This window comes from Anabrus simplex, chromosome 1 (assembly GCF_040414725.1).
Source record: "Anabrus simplex isolate iqAnaSimp1 chromosome 1, ASM4041472v1, whole genome shotgun sequence".
NCBI classification, from domain to species: Eukaryota; Metazoa; Arthropoda; class Insecta; order Orthoptera; family Tettigoniidae; genus Anabrus; species Anabrus simplex.
In genome coordinates, this window is record NC_090265.1 from 391,383,876 (window position 1) to 391,411,505 (window position 27,630).

Genomic DNA, 27,630 nt, shown 5'->3' on the forward strand with positions numbered 1-27,630 from the left:
GGAGCCATTTCCATGTTTCATGTATGAGGTACACATAGAGTTTATTCACGTATAGCTGAATATAGTTGAATAATATCTCAAAATAGTGTTCGTAACATTTTGGAATTAAAAATTTCGTGGCTTAAATATGTCTTTAATGTTCAAGTCTTTCCATTTAGAAGGTTTCAGAGGAAACTATGGTATTTCGTTCGTAAGTTAAATTGTTATTTGACATACCCCGTCATATACACTGACTGACAGAGCAAATGCAACACCAAGAAGGAGTGGTCAGAACTTTATGCCAATTGCAGGGTAGATTGACGTCACTGAGGTATGCTCATGATGTGAAATGCGCCGCTGTGCTGCGCACGTAGCGAACGATAAATGGGACACGGCGTTGGCGAATGGCCCACTTCGTACCGTGATTTCTCAGCCGACAGTCATTGTAGAACGTGTTGTCGTGTGCCACAGGACACGTGTATAGCTAAGAATGCCAGGCCGCCGTCAACGGAGGCATTTCCAGCAGACAGACGACTTTACGAGGGGTATGGTGATCGGGCTGAGAAGGGCAGGTTGGTCGCTTCGCCAAATCGCAGCCGATACCGATAGGGATGTGTCCACGGTGCAGCGCCTGTGGCGAAGATGGTTGGCGCAGGGACATGTGGCACCTGCGAGGGGTCCAGGCGCAGCCCGAGTGACGTCAGCACGCGAGGATCGGCGCATCCGCCGCCAAGCGGTGGCAGCCCCGCACGCCACGTCAACCGCCATTCTTCAGCATGTGCAAGACACCCTGGCTGTTCCAATATCGACCAGAACAATTTCCGTCGATTGGTTGAAGGAGGCCTGCACTCCCGGCGTCCGCTCAGAAGACTACCATTGACTCCACAGCATAGACGTGCACGCCTGGCATGGTGCCGGGCTAGAGCGACGTAGATGAGGGAATGGCGGAACGTCGTGTTCTCCGATGAGTCACGCTTCTGTTCTGTCAGTGATAGTCACCGCAGACGAGTGTGGCGTCGGCGTGGAGAAAGGTCAAATCCGGCAGTAACTGTGGAGCGCCCTACCGCTAGACAACGCGGCATCATGGTTTGGGGCGCTATTGCGTATGATTCCACGTCACCTCTAGTGCGTATTCAAGGCACGTTAAATGCCCACCGCTACGTGCAGCATGTGCTGCGGCCGGTGGCACTCCCGTAACTTCAGGGGCTGCCCAATGCTCTGTTTCAGCAGGATAATGCCCGCCCACACACTGCTCGCATCTCCCAACAGGCTCTACGAGGTGTACAGATGCTTCCATGGCCAGCGTACTCTCCGGATCTCTCACCAATCGAACACGTGTGGGATCTCATTGGACGCCGTTTGCAAACTCTGTCCCAGCCTCGTACGGACGACCAACTGTGGCAAATGGTTGACAGAGAATGGAGAACTATCCCTCAGGACACCATCCGCACTCTTATTGACTCTGTACCTCGACGTGTTTCTGCGTGCATCGCCGCTCGCGATGGTCCTACATCCTACTGAGTCGATGCTGTGCGCATTGTGTAACCTGCATATCGGTTTGAAATAAACATCAATTATTCGTCCGTGCCGTCTCTGTTTTTTCCCCAACTTTCATCCCTTTCGAACCACTCCTTCTTGGTGTTGCATTTGCTCTGTCAGTCAGTGTAATTTATAACATCTTGTTTTCTGACTATGTATTACCTCGTACCATTTTATGAAAAATTGTGTACCTACCTCTTACCCAGAGATCACAGGTTCGATGTCCGGCCAAATCGGGGATTCTTACTTGGTTCTGAAAAAAGAAAATGAAATGGCGTATGGCTTTTAGTGCCGGGAGTGTCTGAGGACAAGTTCGACTCGCCAGGTTCAGGTCTTTTGATTTGACTCCCGTAGGCGACCTATGCGTCGTGATGAGAATGAAATGATGATGAAGACGACACATACACCCAGCCCCCGTGCCAGCGAAATCAACCAATTACGGTTAAAATTCCCGCCGACCCTGCCGGGAATCGAACCCGGGACCCCTATGACCAAAGGTCAGCACGCTAACCATTTAGCCATGGAGTCGGACTTGGTTCTGAAGACTGGTTCGAAGTCCGCTCAGCCTTTTCGAGAACAGTCGAGGAGCTATCCTATGGTGAGATAACAGTCCCGTTCTAGAAAGCAAAGAATAGCGGCCGAGAGGATTTAAAGCGCTGACCACGCGTTACCCCGTAATGTGCGGACCTTCGGGATGAGCAACTGTCACTTGGAAGGCCAAGGTCCGTCAGAGCTGTTTGTTTGTTAGTTTTTGTTTCTTTGTTTCTTTGCTTGCTTGCTTGCTTTAAAGCAATATAAGCTATGTAAGTCTATCATCATCAATGTACTCAAATTCTTAAAAATATGGCAAATGTAATAATAAATCATTATTCAAGATTGATCTAGAAGAACTACATTACATTTGATGAAAGATAAGAGTTAAGAAACTGGTTAATTTTACAGTAAAATTTGTCAACCGGTGATTAGAGAAGATATCAAGAGATTTTCTCAAGCTGTTCACGAGACCAAAAGAAGAAATGTATTACTAATAATTACCTATGTTATTCCTCCACTGTTTACTACTTATCTTAATAATTCTCTGTTAACTTGAACATTGTATATCTTTATGAATGGTGCCGCATCCAGAAGTGTAACACTACCAAGACCTACGACGAGCACTATTCATACCACTGTAATATTGCAATTCTTTTGAAAAATGTTCTGAATTATTGGAGCTGATGCACGTACATACTATTCTGCGGTGAGTGATATTGTAACAAGATATCTGGACAGAAATAATACACTAGGTTCTTCATAGAACTAAAGGTAGTTGTCTACGATCGGGTTGAACTTGAGTAATTTCGTCAATAATTTTCAAGGTTATAATACACTTAGTAAATGGTGTGATGAAGACGACTTTGATTACTTTTTATGGAGTTCTACTTAAAGGTCATGTTCTCTCTTGTCATCTTTGATCCCTATGGGCTCTGTAAAACTGTAGCTAGGAGCAGGGCCGGATTAACGGGGGGGGGGGGGGGAAGAGGCTGCAGCCCCGGGCCCCGCGTGTTAAGGGGCCCCGGCCCTTGGCCGAACCTAAAATTGTACAAAAAGGCCTGCTACTCCACCTTCGGGCATGTATATGAATATTTACGCTCGCAAAATACCGAACATGCACTCTTCATTCCTATCAGCTGTCCGCGTTAGTATTTCATCACTGCTAGAATCAATTACCGTCCGGAGACACAAATCCTCGCTACTTACGCACTGTAATTATTGTAAAGGTTATTGCTGATGAAAATTTAAATCTGGCAGCTTGCGAGTACGGGCAGAGGGGGAAGGGGTAAGAGGTCTAGGAAGTGAGCGGGAGGGGACAGGGAAAGCACGGTGGAATGCGCATGCTATACTATACCTTTGCATCAGGAAGAGAACTTCCAGTTCACCTCTGATTATTGAACCATTCGTAAGTTACAACTGTAATGTTCTTGTAAAATGGATAGAAAATATCCTAGAGGTGCCAAAACACGTAAGTACTGTTTTGTATGTCGATTTGATAGTGATGATGAGACAAATGTAAAAGATGTTTTGGCATTATGAAATTTTAACATGAAAAATAGAGAAAAATTGTAGTCTATTTCAACACTTCCCTATTCATCAATTTAAGTGGAAGTAGTTCTATAACGACTTCAGTATGGTAGTCTTATGTGTTGTTACGAAGAAGGGGCCCCACATTTTTAAATAGCCCAGCGCCCCCAAACACCTTAATCCGGCACTGGCTAGGAGGATCGCAGTGAGGAGTGATCTAAGAAGGAAGGTAAGTTCTCTCAACCCACTTGCTTAGATACTTGCGTCGCGTAATTATCTTCAGTCTCTATCATAAGGAGAGAGGCTCTACTGCCCAATTAGTTTAATAATTCACATAATTTTCAGACATTTGCTTACTAATTATGTATTTAAAAGTGTAGCTTCACTGCCAGTAGGAAACCGATAACTAACTTACCGTAGACATTTTTAAGTTTCAGCAACCAGATGGTTTATATTTTTCCAACACTTTCCACATACTTCTTGTTGAATTCACCGGTAATAATTTGAACTCAAAGGAGTCAGGATCTTCACGATACACAGAAGTACTGAAGGACGAGAAAAATAATGACATGTGGCCTCTGAAGACTTTCTAATGCAGGTCATTCGAGTTGACACCAATGGGGGATCTGCGCATCCATGAGAATGGGGTCGTACCTAGGATGAAATCTGATGTTGAATATGGCACAACCATCCAGTTCTCAAGCCAGACGAATTAACAAATGAAGGCTAAAATCTCCGATCCGGCCAGAAAACGGTCCTGGAAACCCCTTGTCCAAAGACAGCATGATAAACAGCCACGGAATAAAACACATAAAAATGACCAGAGAACTCAAGTTCTTCCCCATCCGCAATGAAATTACCTTTCACTAGCTAAATACACAACAATACACACTCCATTCCCTTCATTGACAGCCTTCTTGCGCTTGTTTTCTTCTGCTGACTTGATACAGATATGGGGATACATTAAAACACAGACCGAAAAGTGGTGAAAAACCAGGTATTTATTACAAATATTCACACACACACATTTGCACATAAAGCGAGGTCGACATGAGGCGAGGCTGGACACTGGGATGAGTTACTCCTCATGCCTTGTTAATGAGGTTGTAGGTGAGTGGGTTGTAAGGGAAGCCAAACGCATAGTTGGGATACAGAGCAGGATTTCCGTAGATGTTACTTGCACCAGGAGCTGGCTGTCCGATGGGGATCACGTTGCTGGGGTATGTAAGAAACACGATCTCTTCCTCTTTGCCGGGCTCACCATCCTTAACGAGAACACCACCGGGGTAGAAAGGGTAGACGACTCCAGGTTTCTGCACCGGCTTGATCTGCTGCCCTCCCTTCAAGATGATAGGCTTAATGTGCTGGCCCTCCTTGAGCTCTACCTGTTGGCCGTTGATGTAAACGATACCTTCGTTGATGTCTTTGACGTTCTTCTTGTTGTCCTTTAGAACCACCTGGCGACAGACCAGCATTAAAATAAGATTATACAAGTTACTTCAAAATATTCATCCACTTCTAAATTAGTTGTAATTTTTATTAAATATCTGTTTCAATGTGCGCTAGAAATCGAATGATTCCGATTTAGTAGAAATACGTCTAAACTGTGATGTCCTTTTCAGTGGCAATGAGTTGGTAACTAATTAAAGATATTAATACAATAAAATGACAGAACTAACGTGAAAGAGTTGTTGTTGTAAAACCAGAGGGGCTGTAAGGTTCAGAATGCTTTATCTTATATTAAAAAAAGGAGAACTGAAAGGAATCAAAAAGAAGGAAAGGAAAATTCTAAGGAAAATTCTAAGGAAAATTCCTGGACCTCAGAAAACGACGGATGGAACATGGAGGAAAAGGACAAATTAGGATTTCTACAATTATTCCGAAAAGATCACGGACACAATGCGAAAACGAAGACTGAAATTTTACGGACATCTCGTCAGGATGAATGACAATAGCCTGACTAAAATAAATTTAATATATAATTGGATTGAGAAGGACAATGAAATGGATGGAGGAGGTTAAGAAGGACGCAGAAGAAATTAAAATAACACCAGAATTGATCCTCAACAGAAAGAAGTTCAGAGCTCGAGTAGACGACCACAAATTCCATGAAGAGCAGAGGAAGAACAGGCCCAAAATTGTAATATCTGAGAAGCAGAAAAATAAGGAGTGAACGAATGAAGAAGTTCTGGGAATAGAAAAAAAGAAGACTGGCCAGAAACCATTGTTTCACGTGGTCCACAGTTGGCCAAATTCGGAAACAAGAAGAAAAAAGAAAGTGTTACGTATTTTACGACATTTCTATTGCCATAATTCTTAAAAGACATAAGAGTGTTGGAAGATTGCCCTAAAAGAAAAGATTATTTATCGTACCATTGAATCAACTGGCATGGTATTTCACATTTAAACTCAAATGGCTATTCTTTTCTACAACCTTCATCATAGAAAAACAAGCGTCTAATTTAATTCGCCATACAGTTGGTATAGATAAATAAAGACATAAATATAAGTAATGCAATATATAAGAAATAAATTAAAAGTGTTTGCTTGTCTACCTCTTAGCCCCCTTTCTTGATACGGTGAGATTAATTTATATGGCATGTTTTACGGCCGGATTCCCTTCCTGACGTCAACCTCTTTTGAGGAGCTAATGAAGATCAAATGAATGATGATGAATAAAATTGGGTAAGGAGGCGGAAGGAATCAGCTGTGGCCTATGAATTGGAAGTGTCCCGGCATTTGCATGGAAATCACAGTAAATAAATCTCAGGACAGCCGACGGTAGGGTTCGAACATACGCATCTCCCGAATGCACAGCTTGGCTCCATAGTTACAGCGCGTTAGCACGAGGAACAACTCCGCTCGGTGGAATAAATAATTAAACTAGTAGGTAGTACGAATTGGTAAATAAGCAAGTGAAGAAAACACATAGGCCCTATATAACGCCCGTTGATTGGTCCGATATAATATTGATCCTCATCATATTACAACACGTTGATTCTAATCTCGTAACTCCATATAATGTTAGACCAACAATTACATCCTCATCATGGATACTTCTTTGTATGCTGAAATCTACGCTTTCTTTTCTTCTTACAGATTAGTGATATTTGAAGTGAAAGGTGACCTACGATTGAGATATCAGCTTCACTGTATATAAAATTATATTTATCCCTTAATTATAAATTATTTAGTACTTTCCACCCTGCCTGTTCCTAATCAGCCAAAGATCGTCTCTGGACTTCCCTAGTTTATTTCAGGATAGCCGATCACATGTGAGATTGTTTTCCATGTTCCCTCGTTTACCTTCTTACCAGTTCACACTCTAGCAATTTGTAAATTCTTGTTTTTCTTAATAAGGATACTTATACGAGCCTATCATATATTAAATCAGCAGAATATTTATTAATCAACGTTCGTATACAAGTATATTAAAATGCAGTCAAAATACACAATCATCCATTTCGAGTCCTTTTGAGATAGCATTCAATAGAAATTTCTTGATAGCACACGTATGTTATCTACCTCCACTCAGCACAAACATTATTTCCAAGTATAATGATGCTTTATATGAAGCATAATGTAGTTCATTTTACAAATAAGTAGTACTTTGGCAAATCTGTAATACGAATTACAAATAGTGGAACATGCAGATTTGTTCTTTGGTAAATTATTTCGTTCATTTTCTAGTCCTTGATATTAATTAAGGGAAACAAATATTGTTTACTGCATTCAGATTTCATCATACAAAGATAGGAACAATTACACAAATTGTCACTGTACTATGTGATTTGCCAATCTGGAAGGTGGAATGTTGGTAACAAATTGTTTCTCGAACAATTAGATTCTTTCATGATCCATTTCTTCGTCATTACCTCTGGCCTTCTTCGATCTGAAGAAGCCCAAATGCCCCATTAACGTACCCCGAGGCTGACTCCGCATGTATTACTATAATTCTACCTCCCTTTCCACATGGTAGCCTGCGTAGCGTCATCAGTCCAACCTTTAGTTCTACTGTAACCGAATTTACCCAAGTATCATCCAACCATACGATCTGGCTTAAGTTCTTAGTTCTTATCTTATTCAAAATTTCACTACGCAGGGTTACATTATGCCCACCTTCGAGCAGCAGTTTCCGACCGTTTATATACTGGAAACTATCATGTCGCTTTATGGAGGAGTTGCAGTAACCTGTGAAAAAATAGAACTTTCTCAGTGATACAATTAATTTATTTACTGCAGGCTGTTCTCCTGTAAGGTACTGTTGACGAATAGTATCTTCTTTGAAAGAGTTAAGATTCGTGAGTGGTTCGCAGCGCGGTCTCTTCATTTATGGGATGGATAAATGAAAATCCGATCCCTAAAGAGAAGAGAATTTCTCTTCATAGTCACCTTCCAGACCGCACTTTATACTAACCCCAAGAACAGCCGCAGTACGCTTCTGTACGCGACTGAAAGGAATGAATAGTTTGCCAGCTTATTTTATTTTCTCATCTTCCCTCTCAAAATCATCACGGGCAGTTACAATCATTTCACGCCCCACACTTCGGAGAGAGGAACACCACGGCTAGATATAAGTGATTAACCTTTACTGAAGTATTTTCAAATAAATAAATAAATAAATAAATAAATAAATAAATTGTGAATCCCCTAAGGGCTATGGCCTCCTGCAATGCAGGGACAGTGCTCAGTTTAACTCATAGGTGAGCAAGTCCTGAGGAACATTATTATGCGAGTTATTTCCTAGTTTGTTTCGTGAGAACATATTACTGCATGTTGTACACTTGCGTAGTCTCCCCTCCGAGTGAATGCAATTGTATCTTTCGAGATCAACAATTCGCGAAAACGTATTGTTACATTAGTGACACACGTACGGTTCTTTCCTAGGGTGGGTTGAGATTCTATCTTGGTGTGAGCGTACTCCTGCACATTTCGTGCTTCCGTAGCTTCTACTTAGAATGTCGTTGACATGCCTTTTAAGTTCTTGAGGTAATCCCTCGTTGGAAATTCTGTTACATATTTGCATGTCCCTGTCCTCATTTCACTATGTTTTAACACTAAATCAACAGGTGAAAACACACACACTTCTATCCTATCCTATCCTATCCTATCCTATCCTATCCTATCCTATCCTATCCTATCCTATCCTATCCTATCCTATCCTATCCTATCCATCGTAAACCAAACTAATCTAGAAGTAACTTCAATCAATGACTGTGGACAAAAACCAATAGTAAACTGATTATGAATAGTACGTATAAACACATGGAATAGAATAAACAAAACAAAAAACACTTGACGCAGGCTGACAATACAAAGGTGCGCATATAATGATAAAATAATATAACACAAAACGAGTACAAAACATAACTTGTTGGTTAAGAGCGCCAATCGGCAATAAGAAATAAACACTCTATTTACCATCATAAACAAATCAACATTGCCTACGCTACCTTGAAAAGGTGACATTTTCCCGCTTACGCCAGTACTAATGTCATAGTCTAAATTTCGAAAAAAAACATGCATGATCAAAACATGTAGGTAATTTATTTTAACCTACCTTTTTCTTGCTCTGCTTTAAGAGAATTCCATGAACGATTAGTATTTTTTTTTTACCTAGTACTCCTTCTTCTCAACAGAGCGGATTCTCACCGAAAGGGCAGGTATTTAAATCTTTAACTTCACCTTACCTGGTGTTGGCCGATAGGGACGATGCTGTCGTAGACCAGTGGTACAAACTGTTGTGACGTCACTGGCACCGCCGCTCTGCTCTGCTGGATGCTGTAGGAGAAACTGTCTCCGGAGCGAGTAGAATGAACTACGGACGAGTCAACAGGGAAGACGCTAGCAGCATTGGCGGCGCCGACCAACAAGACAAGAGCAGCAAACTAGCAAAAACAAGAAAAGCTGTGTTAACAACTCATTACATCAACAAAGGGGAACAATGACATCCATTGCAGAGGTTTTGATGTTTTATAGTGTTTAACATATTATCTTTCATTCGGGGACGCTAGGATGGGGAAGGTTACGGACGAGATCTTAATTTAAATAGTCTTGCATATGTCACGTGCAAAATGAGAAACCACAGCAAATACCAACAAAGAGTTTCAAACCTACTAATTCTTAAATGCAACCTTATTGCAGATACATGATACTTAATGCGCAAACAACTTGATGAGTTTCAAACTCTCTCTTACGGATTCGGTTCACTTGGAAGTTACACTCCTTCCTTGCTTCCTTCCTTCCTTCCTTCCTTCCTTCCTTCCTTCCTTCCTTCCTTCAATCATCAGAAGGAAAGTAAATTTATATTCTGTATTGTAATAATAATAAATGTGATCAGTGTAGTAATTTACTGGCTTTCCACTCGGAAGACCGAGGTTCGATGCTCGGTTGGAATTCTCACACCTGCAAAATTACGTGTTATCAGGAAAGGCATCTGGCCCTAAGACCGCTAAAACCCAACTTGAACAAAGTCTCCAGCAAGCCCAAAATACCTAGAATGTTTTAATAATAATCTGAATAGGCTTGTAGGAGGTTCCTGTTCTGCCCGTCTTTCGCAGATATATTGAGAAAAGAAGACCGTTTCAACGGCTGAAATTTACCCCAGATATAGGCTGTTATCTCCTCTTTACAAGAAAATACACAAAATGAGACACTCATAACCACAAATTTTTTACTTTATAAAAAAAATTAAAAAGTTTTTCTAAACGTATCTTTGAGTGAAATGATTGTACCATATTCGCTATGTGGACAAGCACACCCTCACCTATTGGCAAGAGATCAAACTATGTCCATCCGCAGTTGAATTTTACAGGGAGGTACGAGGCCTGCACTTTGGGGCTTGTGGGACTTCATTCAAATGGTCAAAGAGAGTTGGCGACACATACTGCAATGAGTTCGCTCGCTGAAGTCGACTTTTGTGCCCGTATGATATCATAAAAAACCATCGGTACCAGCAAATGGGAACGAAATAAAATAGAAGACAACACTTATGTGCTTCCAGACTTGAAGCAAACGGACACGCGTGGCCACCATACTATTTTCTTCTTCTTCTTCTTTATCTGTTTACCCTCCAGGGTCGGTTTTTTCTTCAGACTCAGCGAGGGATCCCATCTCTACCGCCTCAAAAGCAGTGTCCTGGAGTTTCAGACTCTGGGTCGGGGTATACGACTAGGAAGGAGGACCAGTACCTCGCCCAGGCGGCCTCACCTGATATGCTGAACAGGGGCCCTGTAGGGGGATGGGAAGATTGGGAGGGATAGACAAGGAAGAGGGAAGGAAGCGGCCGTGGCCATACGTTACGTACCTTCCCGGCATTTCGCCTGAAGGAGAAGTGGGAAACCACGGAGAACCACTTCCAGGATAACTGAGGTGAGAATCGAACCTACCTCTACTCAGTTGACCCCCGAGGCTGAGTGAACCCGTTCTAGCCCTCGTAGCACTTTTCAAATTTCGTGGCAGAGCCGGGAATCAAACCCGGGACTCCGTGGGAAGCAGCTAACCACACTAACCACTACACCTCAGAGGTGGACACTGTTTGATTCCAAACATTATAATAATAGTAGTTGCTCTCTGTTGCTGATCAATTTACGATAGTTATAGCAAATACAAGAATTCCGTATTATGATTTCAGTTTAATGAGATGGTGAAAACAATTGAAACAAAAGAAAGGACATGCACTTGGGAGAGGAAATCAGAAATTTAGGTATAAACGACAGGAAAATGAAAACGCCTATCAAATTAGCTGCGGATATCGTGTTGAACCACTACAAACGACTTCAAATGTCGGTGCCAGCAGTATTTCATATCGCTATTTGCTTAACATCGCACCGACACAGATAGGTCTTATGGCGACGATGGGATAAGGAAGGCCTAGGAATAGGAAGGAAGCGGCCATGGCCTTAATTAAGGTACAGCCCCAACATTTGCCTGGTGTAAAAATTGGAAACCACAGAAAACCATCTTCGGAGCTGCCGACAGTGGGGTCCGAACCCACTATCTCCCGAATGCTGGATACTGGCCGCACTTAAGCGACTGCAGCTGTCAAGCTCGGTGTTAAAATATTATACCCGCCAGCCAAAAATGATTTTAAAACTAAAAATGAATGCACTGTATTAACTGCTGCTGATCCTTACTACAGTAAAGGGTTCTAAACCTCTGCAATGGAGAACTAGACCAAAATGGTATAACAGAGATTTTACAATACCATATTTCAAACAATATTGTACAATATTTGTTTGGATTTTCTTCAAATCGTAATGAAAATTCACTTCTTTTTCTGAAAGTAGTAGAACAAGTTCATTAATCAACAGGTCTGAACGTATTGAAAGGTCACGCAAAAAAGAACGGACCCATGGTATTGTATAAGTTCTTCCCAATTACACTAACATACATCATGTTTATTGTCGGTAATCACAGGGTTTATATCTACGTGAGGAGGAGAATTGTCCGCCTCTGTGGTGTAGTGGTTAGGGTGTTTAGGTGCCACCTCCGGAGGCTCGGGTTCAATTCCCGGCTCTGCCACGAAATTTGAAAAGTGGTACGAGGGCTGGAACGGGGTCCACTCAGCCTCGGGAGGTCAACTGAGTAGAGGTGGATTCGATTCCCACCTCAGCCATCCTGGAGTGGTTTTTCCGTGGTTTCCCACTTCTCCTCCAGGCAAATGCCGGGATGGAATCTAACTTAAGGCCACGGCCGCTTCCTTCCCTCTTCCTTGTCTATCCCTTCCAATCTTCCCATCCCGCACCAAGGCCCCTGTTCAGCATAGCATATGAGGCCGCCTGGGCGAGGCACTGGTCATCCTCTCCAGGTGTATCCCCCGACCCAAAGTCTCACGCTCCAGGACACTGCCCTTGAGGCGGTAGAGGTGGGATCCCTCGCTGAGTCCGAGGGAAAAGCCCAATACTGGTGGGTAAACAGATTATGAAGAAGGAGAAGAAGAAAAAATATCGTAATACCTACTACGATTCAGTACAATAGACATCCATGTAAGATGGAAAGTGTAACTTTTCCGTAAAAAACACAACGGGCCACTTGAACGCACTCTACAGTGTGATGGCAGTAATGCCAGACCTGTACCTTAGATCATTTTCAACAGAACAAGGTGACTTAGGCCACCATAGCTCAATTGGTAGAGCAACCGACACGAAATCGGGAGGTTGTAGGTTCGGATCCCACTGTTGTCCGGTTGGCCGCTTATGTTCTTTGCTTAACATTTCTTCTACACGTACTAAATGTACGTAACACGACCTAATAGGTTGAAAGATATTTTCGATTAACATGTTTATTTCAGCTTTCCAATTGCATTTTATATACTAATTTTGACTGCCAGTATGACAAGGCTACGTGGTTATCACGTTCTCTTAGCATCAAGAGGCAGGAAGTGGTACGAATTTTCGAAGAATGAATGTACTGGAGGAAGAAGGAAGAGAAAATGAAAGGCTCAGGGTCGGAAGAGAACTAGATTTCACCGGTAGAGGTAGGAAAGATTAAGGAGAGGAGCTTAGTACAAGTAAGTCGAAGCGATTTAAGACTCGCTTAGAGCCCAGTAGTCATAAATCATTTCAAAGCCATAACTCTTAGTTACACAACTGACGGCATACTTCTGCTCTGTTTACAATCAAAATACAGTTTGTGGCTGTTTAAAACGTCCGGAAAGCTGAAAGTACATAGGAATTAATATTAATAGTTAATTATGTAAGTAAAATTCAAATAAGCCGTAATTATCAATTAACCCTTTAATGACGAAAGTATGATCTTTAAGTAAGTACATAAAATTAAAAACTTTGAATTGAGTTGGACATAAAGGTCAAATCAGAAAATGTTTCACTATAATATGGCACTCTTTATACCACCCATCTCATTAGGATGGTCAGCTTGTATTTCCAAGATGGCAAGTGCAAACTCAGCTGAGATGGTGTCATTTGATGATGTTTAAATGGGACAACTATGTGTTTTAGACTTTCAATACGTAATTCCTGCAGGACAAAATTTCGATAATCCTTCTTCTCTAAAACTGCATAGCAATTAAAATTACATGGAATGAATTATTATTAAATTATAATGAATGAAGTTACAATTCTACTACAGCATTATTAATTCCAGAATATAGACACACAGGAACATTCGTGATATTATTTATTTAAAGCTCAATTTGCTGGGGTAATAGTAGATCAGTGAGTTAATACGCCATCATTTTAAATATTTACTTTTTAAGTATTGAAATAACTGAAACGAAATATAATTTGCATCATTTGTTAAATATAACGAAATATTTTCAAATTTTCTACTGTATCATACTAGGTATTGTTGACAACTTTTAATTCTGCGAAAATGACCAGGTAAGTAATACTGAAACAAAAATGGCCAGATCTGGTATTTGTGTTGTTCATATAATTTCATACGCTTAATTTTCAAACTAAATTTAACACATTGTGGGATTTTAAATATGATAAATGTGTATTTCATGCAGTTTGTCCCTTCATTAGTAGATGCTGTTATTTTTATTTCATCAAGTGTAGATTTATTTGGTACCAGCTGTTACAAGCGGCTTCACTCAAGTGAATTTCTTAATTTGATAAATATAATCGTTTCTTCGTACTGCACTAAGGAATTGTCTGAAAATCTCTAAAGTATAAAAACTCACCGACCGAGCTCGATAGCTGCAGTCGCTTAAGTGCGGCCAGTATCCAGTATTCGGGAGATAGTAGGTTCGAACCCCACTGTCGGCAGCCCTGAAAATGGTTTTCCGTGGTTTCCCATTTTCACACCAGGCAAATGCTGGGGCTGTACCTTAATTAAGGCCACGGCGGCTTCCTTCCCACTCCTAGCCCTTTCCTGTCCCATCGTCGCCGTAAGACCTATCTGTGTCGGTGCGACGTAAAAACAACTAGCAAAAAAAACTCACCGAAAAACTGAGATTTCTTTTAACCTCGAATCTCCTTGCAAACTACGTTTGTGGTATTGTCTTTTGAGACTAAGATGACCAGACTACTGGCAGAGCTAATTCTGGAATATGCGATACAGAACTATACAAGTCGAAAACAAAAATAAATACGTGGTTCTTTATTTTTAAAGGAGATTCCAAATACAAATTTCACGTCTGTAACGTGTTAAGTTTATGAGATATACTGTAGATATGCTCATTTTGAAAATTCAACAGCTTTTTCACTTATATTACCCTATTAAGAGGATGTTACGAAAACAAAAGGAATAGGTATTTATGTATTTTCAAAGGAGATTCCAAGTACTAATTTTTCACGTCTATGACATCTTCAGTTTCTGAGATATATGTATCCTCATAAATTCAACTCATTCTTCAATTCTTTTCAACCCCCTCCCCTTATGTGTATTTTACAAATACAAAAAAATACGTGTTTCTTTATTTTTGAAGGAGATTCCAAATACCAGTTTTAACGCCTGTAATATCTTCAATTTTTAAGATGTAAGCTCCTCAAAAAAGAATTCAACCCCTTCTTCACTTCTTTCCAACCACCCCCTTAAGTATATTTAGCGAAAACAAAAAATATGTGCTTGTTTATTTTTAAAGGTGATTCCAAGTACCAATTTTTACATTTGTAATACGTTAAGGTTTTGCGATATATTCATTTTAAAAATTGCCCCTTTATGTCTGTAACACGTTAAGTTTTTGAGATATACTCATTTTAAAAATTCACCAACTTTTCCACTTTTATTCACCCCTTAACAGGATTTTCCGAAATAAAAGTATTTCTTTATTCTTAAAGGATATTTGATAAATCAATTTTTACGTCTGTAACATTTCAGTTTCTAAGATATAAGAATACTCGTAAAAAGGATTCAAACCATTTCTCATTTATTTTTACCCCCTTGCGTTGATTTAACGAAAAAAAGGTGTTTCTTACATTTTTAAAATGAGATTCCAAATACCAATTTTTACGTCTTTAAGCTGTTAAGTTTTGAAATATAGATATACTAATTTTAAACTTCATCCCCCTTTTCACGCCCCTTAGCGACGGAATAGTCAAAAATCCTTCTTTGATGAGCACCTTCGCTGTAACATGAATGTAGCCCCAAAATTTCATTTCTTTATGCCTCGTAGTTTTGTTTCGGCGATGATGAATCTGTCAGTCAGTCAGTCAGTCAGTCAGTCAGTCAGTCAAGACATGTTATTTTATGTATATACTAGCAAATGTACCCGTGCTTGGCTACGGTATTCTATACTGTATACGGATAACGAAGTAATTTACTGTACACCCAGTGAATAAGACTTAATTGCATGTCTCTTAGCATTATCGAAGAAACAGCATGGGGAGGTCCCCGTACGTTGTTTCCAATGTAAAGCGCGAATTGCGGAGTTATGATGATAATGGCAGGCTCACTTACCTACTGACATCCACAATCCAGTTGGGACGTTTTCATTATAATAGAAGGTTGTCTTGTCTACTCTGCGGTCACAATCGATTTGGGAAGTTTTCGTTACTATGACAGGCCCCCTTTCTTACTTCCAGACACTATCGGGTAGGAGAGTTTTGAAGAAAATTGCATGCTCCCGTGCCTTCTGTCAGTCAAATCGAGAAGGGAATTATTCATTAAAATGGTAGGCGCTCCTTACTAATGCCAGTTACGCAGGAGTTAGAGGAGGACCCCGTTCCTACTGACAGTCAAAGTCGATGTGGGGAGTATTGATTACAAAAGCATACCCCCCCCCCCCCCCACTGCTGACAGCCAGTATCGATTTGTAAAGTATTAATTATAATGGCATATACACCATTTCTAGATTCCCAGAAATCGACTTCAATGAATATACAATATATATAGATCGACTTACGAAAGTAGATACATGTTTACAATATTGCACACCTTCATTTACAGATTAAGTGCTGCTAAACGGTACGTTATATCAACAAACGGATTGCACCACAAGTTAAAAAACATGCAGATGGTCATTATTACACCTGAAACGGATAACTGTACGAATATTTCTCCAAAATATTCAATGAACAGACAAATTTTCACGTCTGTAACATGTTAAGTTTTTGAGATATATTGTAGTTATGCCCATATTAAGAATTCACCCCCTTTTTCACTTTCCCTTAAGTGGATTTTCCGAAGACAAAATACGCTTCTATCTTTACCCTACCCTGTCGTTGAGCGTGATTCAACAAGTTAATTTTAATTCTGAACTGAGGGATGCAAAGAGCTTCTCTTATCCTTGTGAAAATATCAGTTTTCACGTCTGTAACATGTTACAATTTTTAGATATATTATTGATGTACTCATTCTAAAAAATTACCCCCTCCTAATTCCTGTTCACCCCCACGTTTCGGGAATTTTAACCATAATTGTTTAATTTCGCTTGCACGGGGCCTGGGTGTATGTGTCGTCTTTATCATCATTTCACCCTCGATCAAAAGACCTGCCTCTGGCAGACCGAACTTGTCCTTCGACACTCCCGGCACTAAAAGCCATACGCCAATTCATTTCACCCCCCCCCCCCTCCTCGTTAAGTGGATTTTCCTAAAACAAAAAATACGTGTTTCAATATATTTAAGGAGATTCCAAATACCAATGTTCATATCTGTAACAACTTCAGTTTGTGAGATATAAGTGTCCTCATAAAAGTTATTCAACCCCCTTTTCACCATTGGTCACCCCCTTAAGGGAATTTTCCGAAAACAAAAAAAAATACCTGTTTATTTTTAATGTAGATTCCAAATACCAGTTTCTACGCATGTATACTGTTAAGGGTTTGAGATAAAGATATACTCATTTAAACAATTCAGCCCTCTTTTCACCCCCTTAGGGACGGAAAATCCAAACATCCTCCCTTATTAAGCACTTACATTGTAATATAAAAGTGTCCCCAAAATTTAATTTCTTTATATCAAGTAGTTTTAGCTGGGTGTTGATTACAGTCAGTCGGACTTAGCCTCTTATATATAGAGATAGACTGCGTGTTCAGTTTAAGTATATCGGAACATCTGTGGTCATCAGACCTCTGTAGTTGATAGTCTGCAACATCTGCAATTGTTTGTGACCTAACGTGCTTAAAATTAAAGTAGCCACACTGTTCTGGAACTTGTCTACGAAAACCTAGAGAAATTTTATACTCATGTTAGGCACAAACAGTGCCCAGATTTAAATGTGAAGTACAGTTACCCTTTCCCTACCTTGTCGTGTAGCGTGATTCAACAAGTTAATTTTAATTCGGAACTGAGGGATGCAAAGAGCTTCTCTCATTCTTGTGAAAACAATTGAGGAGCTGGCTGATACGAGAAGCTGTGGATCCAATCAAGAGATCGAAGGAATTACAGGTGAGGATGTCATGACACAGACCACGTGACACTTCACGTGTGGAACACACGTCTAGGCAGGTCAAGGTTCTTAATCGGCTGCACCTGCTACAGGGTCTTTTCATTTTAACAGGAATTACTAGGCAATGCTTAAGACTTAAGTAAATAGTACAGTTATATGGTAATATCAAGAAACAAACAAACAAATAAACAAGGACTACACTCGAGTCTAACTGTAAGAATTTATTTTGAGCTTCAAACATTGTTTTCCATATTTGTGAGAGAATAGAGATGGTGATGTGTTCGACTCTTTGGCCGAGTGGTCAGCATTGAGGCCTTCGGTTCAGAGCGTTTTATTCCTCGCCTCGTCGAGGATTTTAATCTCGTACAGTTAATTCATATGGCTCGAGGACTGGGAATTTTGTGTTAGTCTTAATACACATCTCTTCATTCACACACAACACATCACACCACCAACCACCACAGAAATACGCAATAGTGAATGAATCCCGCCATATAGCTATGGCGTCAGAAAGGGCATCCGGCCTTAAAATAAGGCCAGAATCACATCTGCTTCTAAGATCGCACCCGCAACTCCACCAGATGGTGGGAAAAGGCGGTAGAAAAATGATAAAGGAGAAGATAGGAATGAGGATATGTTTCGACTCTTACATTTAGCTTTATGAGTTATGGCTGGTTTGGAAGGGAGTTTAGTCAAGTTTTCCAATAAGTTGTGTATCATACTGTAATATTTTGAGTTGATTCTGGAAGAGAGTAAAATGTTATAAGAAAATCATTTATTTATTTATTTATTTATTTATTTCTTCTTCTTGTTTTCGAATGGGTCTACTATGGACCACGTTAAGCATCATTCATTTACGGTTCTTCCTCTTTCGATCGGCCCAGTACTTCTTCATCCTTTCGGAGTGGGCTTCTTTACGTTCTCGTGACCAGTTGTTGCCGGTCCGTTTTCTGCTACTTTGATCTTGGAATCCCTTAATTTTGTTGATGATTTTTCTGTATTCCTGTCTGTTTATACTACCTGCTGTGATATATTATTTTCCTCGATATCCTCCTTGACCCCTTTAAGCCAGCTAGTTTGTGTCTTCCTGTTCTCCATGTATTCCAGAATTCGCTTGGCTGTTCTCTCTGGTGGCATTCTTTTAATGTGTCCGTAGAAGCAGAGTCTTCTCTTCTTGAAGGATGTTGTAATTTTTTCGGTCTTTTTGTATAGTTCCTCATTTGGTCGCAGTCTAAATTCTTGACCCACTTTCCTGGGCCCTAGTATCTTCCTCAAGATCTTCCTTTCTGTCTTTTCAATGTTTTCTAGTAAGCCCTTCCTGTTCAGTGGAATACATTCGATACACATTTATTTATTTATTTATTTATTTATTTATTTATTTATTTATTTATTTATTTATTTATTTATTTATTTATTTATTTATTTATTTATTCCTGAGTTACGTTTGTGGCAAAGTTACGGCTCACGGCCTTCTCTTACACTTAAACACTTTAAATAATATAAATTTAAAATATAAACATAAAAGTAAGATGTAGAAGGCACTAAATCTACAAAAAAGTACTGCAGGTAAACATGCTAAAACCAGGTTACAAATAAGTAAGGAAGTAAGAGTGATAATACTAATAATAAAAGAGGAAATATAATAATAATAATAATAATAATAATAATAATAATAATAATAATAATAATAATAATAATAATAATAGTAATAATTATAATTTCGCGTGGCTATTTCTGGCCGATTGCAGCCCTTGTAAGGCAGACCCTCCGATGAGGGTGGGCGGCATCTGCCATGTGTAGGTAACTGCGTGTTATTGTGGTGGAGGATAGTATTATGTGTGGTGTGTGAGTTGCAGGGATGTTGGGGACAGCACAAACACCCAGTCCCCGGGCCATTGGAATCAACCAATGAAGGTTAAAATCCCCGACCCGGCCGGGAATCGAACCCGGGACCCTCTGAACTGAAGGCCGGTAAGCTGACCATTCAGCCAACGAGTAATAATAAACTATAATGACTGAAGTACATAATAGATAAAAAAGAAAACCAATACACACGACGACTCACATAACTCATTTATATGTGCCCAGGAAAAACTTTCGGCAGGCAGATTTAAATTTATAGAGAAGTTCAAGTGCCAAATGTCTATTGGGAGTGTATTCTAGATGCAGTAACTAAAAAGGAATGTTTGTAGGAATTCGATTTAGTGGAATTTAAAATTGGGAATGTCATGTCGCATTTGGAAGGCGTGAGTTTTGTGCTCGTTGAAGTCTGAAAGCTTGTTCAGCATTTAGATTGACTAGCACGGTATCGCAGTAGTCTAACATAGGAAATAGGAATGCTTGGATTCATTTTAATTTAAGGGTTTGAAAAAAAGCATTCTTGTGACGTTTCAGGGGATATAGAGCTGCATGAAAGTTGCTACATCCATTAGTTACGTGTTCATTCCAGGTCAGGTTATCATCGCTGGAGATTCCAAGATTAGTTACTTTATTAAGGTACGGTATAGCAATGTCTTTGATGATGATTGGAGGAGGATTGATATTGCTTATTACACGTAATAATTGAAAGTTTTCTATGATAATTGTGTTTTACGAGGATTTAGAACAAGTGGTTGTTAACTTAGGTATGTTACGAAAGATAGCTCTGTTCTCGAATTCTGTCACACAGTCTTGATTTTTTAGTCTTCACAACTAATATTAGAGTCATAGCTAATTTCGCTATCATATAACGTTCTAAATTAAATCTCTTCCTAGAAGATGAAACATAAAATATCTACCATAAGACAGAGTTAGATAGGTGTTCATTCCTTGTGGATGCCAACACTTTCAATTGACAAAAGAATATGTTTAACAGGAGAGAATAGGACTTTTACGTAAAGATATGTAATTTCAGAGAAAATCTAATACTTTTACATTAAGAGTGACGAGTCGAATACTTCAGCTCGAGTAACACCTATTGGGAAACTCTGAATCGACCAGACAGAGGCGTGAGCGAGACATGGAAATAGTGATGGCAAAACTTTTCAAAATATCGATACATCGGTATTAAAACATCGATGTCATTGAAATATAGGCAGGATGAATAGAAGTACATAGTGTGACGACTTCTGCTGTTTGATATGTTCCTACACTACGCGGCGCTGATGTAGGTAAACAGGGATCAGCTGTCCTTGAACATGTGATTTTAAATGAGATCTGATGTGAATTAATTCGGAATTTGTCGTTTAAATACATTATTTAAAACCGTGTGTTTATTATTGTTATATTTCAGGAATTTGTATTCTCTTTACTGACCGATGACTGTGATTATGTGCGATCTGTGTTTCGTGCAAATTAAGATTATAGTGTTCCTTGTTTTGAAAGTAATATGTGACAAATTCGTAGGAAATATTTTACATTTAGTAATGATTTAATGACATTACATCTGAAGTTGGTTCGTCAGTGTCTTAACGAATATGTCAAACGGGTATGTGTGTAGAGAGCTACTTCATTAATTCACCACAAAATCAAACTCAGTTGCAATTATGAGCTGTAACCTTAAAAAAAAAAAATACATGTTCGAATGTTGGTGTACATGCTGCGTAATATAAACACATTAAAACTCTGCAGGCACCCACATGATGTTACGTACCGGTATGTCATACATATGTAATTCCTACATAACTACTTAAGTTAAATTATATATTAACATGCTCAAATTAATGAATCTCATCAGCACTTCACCCCATCAGTCAGTTAACTGGACACCTTGGACATTTTCCGGGTATGTTTCGCGGTCGTACGAGCTTGCATTTCTTTCCGTACTTCTTTTGTTCGGAAACAAAATCGGCATCGTATGTAATGAAAAATTAATTTTGGTACCAAGTCCTGAGCATGTTCAGTACAGCACCCAAGTCTATAAAAAATAGTAATTGAAGGTAAACTATCCAGGCATTCTTGAAATATTTCACCCCATATGTTTCTTGTACACTAATATTTTTCACAACAACTACCTCTACATGAGAAAACGTCAATAATAATTCACTCGGTGGATAAATAAGATAGTTGGATGTGTTAAAATATTCTTCTAGACTTGTTAGGTCCTCTGTATTGTTTTGCATACCAATACATGCCGTGCAGTCTATCACTTAGCTTGCATGTTTAACAAGATACCAACAGAACTGATGAATGACAATTTTTGAACTGGTGAAAGGAGCTATTTGTTCATCTTCCCAACTTAATAATGGTGGACCGAGCTAGTTGGCCGTGCAATTAGCGGCACAAGGCTGTGAGCTTGCATCCGGGAGATAGTGGGTTCGAATCCCACTGTCGACAGCCCTGAAGATGGTTTTCCGTGGTTTTCCATTTTCACACCAGGCAAATTCTGGGGCTGTACCTTAATTAAGGCCACGGCCGCTTCCTAACTCCTAGGCCTATCCTATCGTTGCTATAAGACCTATCTGTGTCGGTGCGACGTAAAGCAACTAGCAAAAAAAGAAAAAATATAATTGTGGCTGATCAAAGGTAAGCGTACTGTAATTTTTTTCCCGAGCTGTACTTGTGATTTTGGCATTCTCTTTGGCAACCAGCTTTTGCCATGGCTCTAATCTGACTGAAAAATTATGTTAAGGGTACTATCACTTTAAGGCAGATGTTGACGTGGGATAGCCTTCGACCACTTTGAGAACAGAGTGGGATCTTTTGGAGTGAAACAAAAATGACGCTTATCATTCGAATGTTTATTGTAACCCGAATTACAACCCGGGACATTGCAAGTTGTAGGCATATTCACATGCGGTAGTAATGGAAAATCACCTAAGATCATCATCATGCTTTTCAACGAACAATTGGAATTGCAGTGCTGAGAAAGGAGTTGGGAAGAAAATGTTTTATTATTTTATAGAGCTCTGATAATTATCACGTGTACTTCGTACGCAAATGTTTTTATAATGTGTCATTGTAGTGAAAAGGTCATGTTACTTCGTCATTGTTTTAAGCTATTTTTCTGATCTTTGTCAAGACTTATTAAACCTAATGAATCCTTTAATCATAACACTATCCTCCACCACAATAACACGCAGTTACCTACACATGGCAGATGTCGCCAACCCTCATCGGAGGGTCTGCCTTACAAGGGCTGCGCCCGGCTAGAAATAGTCACGCGAAATTAAATTACATCCTTTAATCATTGCGTTAAATGTAAAACTAGACTTACAATAGTTGATAATAACACCAATATTTTTTAAAAAAACTGATATATCGATATTTTGAAGACCGATATCAGGACGAATAGAAAGGAATAGTGTGACGACTCCCTCTGAATCACATGTTAACAGACACGGTGTACATGTTCTCCGCCACCTGCAGCGCTGCTGTCGATGAAAGGGCCAAGTACGCGCGCTTTTCGTCGGCTTACTGTGGAAGTGTGCAAACAGTTTGTGGTCTTTTTCAGTAGTTTTATACATTCTCCAGTTGTATAAGTGCAAAATAGCTGGCATTAACTTTTCATGAACTGAAAAGTGAAAAGATTATGCATTTGAGAAGTAGGACGGATACTTTGACATATGCTTCAATATGCTTCAATATGCTTCACTGCAATTCCAATTGTTCGTTGAAAAGCATGATGATGATCTTAGGTGATTTTCCATTACCTCTTAGGTAAGCTATTTAGAAAAAAGCAGCTTGGATAACAGTTTGCCATTTAATCGGTGATGGTGTTAGCGGCCTTTGAAAACAGTCTCTCTGCTGGGACAGGTCGCTATAATGCTCAAGTATTGCCTAACTAACGTGTAAAGCTATGCATACAAGGTATGCACGATGAATGAGTTATGATATTATAACTGTATGTACCGAAGTGAAGTGAGAAATGAAAATTCAAATTTCGTAATTGTAGCATAGAAATATTGAAAGGGTCTGAAATAGAATCAAATCGTATTCAAAAGTATTAAATTAGACAGAAATATCGATATATTGGGCACAAAATAACGATATCGACAATATATCGGACCTCAAAATATCGAGGTCGATATATCGATATTTCCAAATCAAAACATCGATATCCGATATATCGATATTCGTTTGCCATCTCTACATGGAAATGTAAGCTATCTTATTGGTAGTACTGGTAGTACCAGAAATCATATACATTTTAGATTCACATTGGTTGGCAGTTGAATAAAAATAAATAAGCAAACAATAATTCTCAATTATTTTCAAAAAGTCTCAACTATTTGTAAAGAAAATCCATTTTATAAAGTATATATCAACACTAAGTGAAAAATGTTCAGTAAATTGTAAAAAAAAAAAAAGAAAATTAATAACTGGATTCTTCTTAAGGTTTAGATCTCTGACCTCGTAGGCTACTTGAGCGAGCAAATGATTTCTTTCACTCCAGATTCAGCAAAATGTCACTCGAGCTGACTCGAATACATGCTTGATGTCAGTTAAACGAGTTGAATTATTCGGCTCGTCACATCACTTATTAAGAGCAACAATTACCGAGCTCGATAGCTGCAGTCGCTTAAGTGCGGCCAGAATCCAGTATTCGGGAGATAGTAGGTTCGAACCCCACTGTCGGCAGCCCTGAAAATGGTTTTCCGTGGTTTCCCATTTTCACACCAGGCAAATGCTGGGGCTGTACCTTAATTAAGGCCACGGCCGCTTCCTTCCCACTCCTATCCCTTCTCTGTCCCATCGTCGCCATAAGACCTATCTGTGTCGGTGCGACGCAAAGCAACTAGCAAGAAAAAAAAAGCAACAATTAAAATTATGTCCATTATAATGTATAATTTATTATATAAGTCATGTTCGTACAGGACTTGAAGACCCATAAAGCAATGGATGGTAATGGCTTCCCACTCTCGTAATCTCAGCTCTAAATGGGACGGTGTGATGATTAGCTGCGTGTTCGGTCACCTTTGCCGCCCTGTAATTACCTTATTAAAACCCAGCGTCCTCTTTTTAAGATAGTGTCTTCATCCAACTTGTAAATTCATTTAAGCATGGTATTTGAAACGTATTCAACAACTCATCATCATGTTTGTATCTTTACAATATTCTTCTACATCTCCCACACTTTCAGCAGCACAAATTTGTGATAATGCATATTCTTAGTTTTCTTTTTGATGTTAACATACGAATAGTGTTGCCTCCTAATATGAACAATAATGTGCTCAAAACACATTCTTTATTAATGTTAGAAATTGATACTAATGTCTACCAAGGCATGGTATAGTAAGTCAAACGGTTATTGCTTATATTATAGTCTGCAGACCAATTTGAGGAGGACTAATATGACGCAAGCTAAGTACATTATTTGTATTAAATATTACTTGAATCATACAGTGATTTGTTCCCAATAAAGCCGAGCGAGTAAGCTACGCGGTTCAGATCACGTGGCTGTGGGCTTACGTTCGGGAGACAGCCCTGAAGATGGTTTTCCGTTGTTTCTCGTTTTCACACCACGTGAGTACTGGGGCTGTATGTTCCGTAAGGCTACGGTCGTTTCCTTCCTAGTCTTAGCCCTATTTCATCGCCACCATAAGACTTGTCTAAATCGGTGTGTCGTAAAACAAATAGCAAGCTTCCATTAAGACTGCATGTATGTAGGAAGAAACATTTGGACTTTAATGGTTTAATCTGGTAATCACATCTTCTTAGGCTGAAAGAACCTCAAGGCCGTGTACCTCTCCAGAAACTGAATGGTGCCTTCATATCTTGGCGGGGAATCGAAGCCATGACCTTACGAAAACCGAGAATGCCTTCACCGCCTCACCTTGGCAAGCCATTATTATTATTATTATTATTATTATTATTATTATTATTTATTATTATTATTATTATTATTATTATTATTATTATTATTATTATTATTATTATTCCTTTTGATGGCGAGGCTTAGTGTTTACAGTGCACTATATCTTCTGGTATGCGCTAGAGCAATTTTGTTACTTTAATTGATCTGTCTCATTCTTATCCTTGGCTTTGACAATATGAAATTGACTGAGGAATGAGTGATGCTCGTAATACCATTCCTTATGCAACCAGTCCCTGCTGTGAATGGTGTGAAAATGTTGCTCATAGGGTCGGTTGGTGCATGAATTTTAGTGGGCTTGACAGCCTGATATGTAATAACAACAACATCAACAACTTCTGGTTGTGAGGAAAGCAACGGGAAACTACCTCAGTCCTCATTTCCCTAGCACGCCTATTCAGTGATGCCTATGACATCTATGATAGCTAATGGTGGTGCTGTTGAGGATCCAACCTGCCTTCGGGCTGAAGACTGAACCTACATACATTATTATTATTATTATTATTATTATTATTATTATTATTATTATTATTATTATTATTATTATGGACATAATTTCCTTTTTCTCTCTGACTACTTGGATGCAATGGTTGCAGTAAAAGGTTTCTGACTGGGAGTCAAGGGTTCCGGTTTCCTTCTCTACCAAGTATTTAAATATTTCACTGTTATGGTGTCCAATGAGGTTAGTCATGTTCACGATGACAATCATAAACCTGTATCGTAATGGGGTATATAGAGGACTGGAATATAATGAGTCACCCTCTGGTACGTAAACCTCGTTTATCCGGATTAAGTGGGACCGGAACTGATCTGGATTATCGAAAATCCGGATAATCCGGAACAAACTAAAAAATTAATGCAGTACGTGTGATAGAATCTATTAACATAAGTTGTACAGTAATACCTTTGTTTAATTGTACAAAAAATATAAGAACACTTTTCGTGCATTTACGACTGTTTTATGCACTAAAATAATCTGTGAGTTTTTTTCTGTTTTACAATTGTATAGCGTTTGCGCGCAGTACGATCACGAAGACGTTTTACTAAGAACAGTTCTGCCGGTGTGGTTTCAGTCAAGGATTCTAAATAGGCCATCAGTTTGTCCAGCTGCATTGTTGCCTCTCCTTGAGTCATTGTTTCTCCTGATGGAGCTTCGGTTTCATTTTCGAATTCACCATCAGTGAATTAATAGTGCGTTGCATTCAGAAGAGCGTGGGTTCGAATCTCACCTCGGCCGTCCTGGGAATGATTTTCCGTGGTTTCCCATTCCCAATTCCAGGGGAAAGCCGGGACGGTACCTTTGATAGACCGTGGCCGAATTACTTAAAATTCCTGTCCTTAACTATCCTTGGCGGAAAAGACATTCAATAAGAGTCGACGCCGTAAAAGAAAGCAAAAATAAATGTTTATATATTCGATCCGGATAAACCGGAGATCCGGATTAATGAGGGCCAGATAAATGAGGTTCTTGTATACAAACATTCCTCTAGGCACAAATATAACACAATTTAGCAAGCATTTCCTACACACGTAAATACACACGTTTAATGGCTCTATTCCTAAAAAAAAAAAGGGGGGTCTATAATAACTACAACAATAATACTCGTATTCACGTCTTTACATTGTGAGGAAGTACTCACCGTGTTCATGGTGACGGCTGAGATGCAAGGTGTGAGTTAGGTACACTCTTCAGCTTCTTATATACCTACTCCGGTGGCGCGGGTACCGCCGTGGGATGTTCCCGATGGTCAAGGACGCAACCACGTGACGTGCCCGCCACCCAGCAACGTAAGGCTTCTCACTAATTATTGTACTCCAAGATGTAATATTAGTTCATGTTAAAATGTGCAAAACAATAAAAAGGATACATTACTGCAGTGTATATTAGAACAACTATAAATAAATCTGCCAATGTCCTTTCCCTCTTTCACTGCAGTAAGTATACTGTTATTACTTTGCTTCTA

General features: G+C 39.5%; 1 protein-coding gene across 1 annotated transcript; it reads right to left on the reverse strand.

The window, feature by feature from the left end:
* Positions 1-4,574: 4,574 nt before the first annotated feature.
* LOC136866474 (uncharacterized) lies at positions 4,575-27,322 on the reverse strand. The gene is made up of 3 exons (XM_067143469.2): positions 27,307-27,322; positions 9,270-9,467; positions 4,575-5,036 (listed from the first exon to the last, which is right to left on the reverse strand). Exons 1-3 carry the CDS (start codon positions 27,313-27,315, stop codon positions 4,665-4,667), a joined length of 579 nt encoding a protein of 192 aa, XP_066999570.2. The 5' UTR covers positions 27,316-27,322; the 3' UTR covers positions 4,575-4,664.
* Between the last annotated feature and the right edge of the window lie 308 nt (positions 27,323-27,630).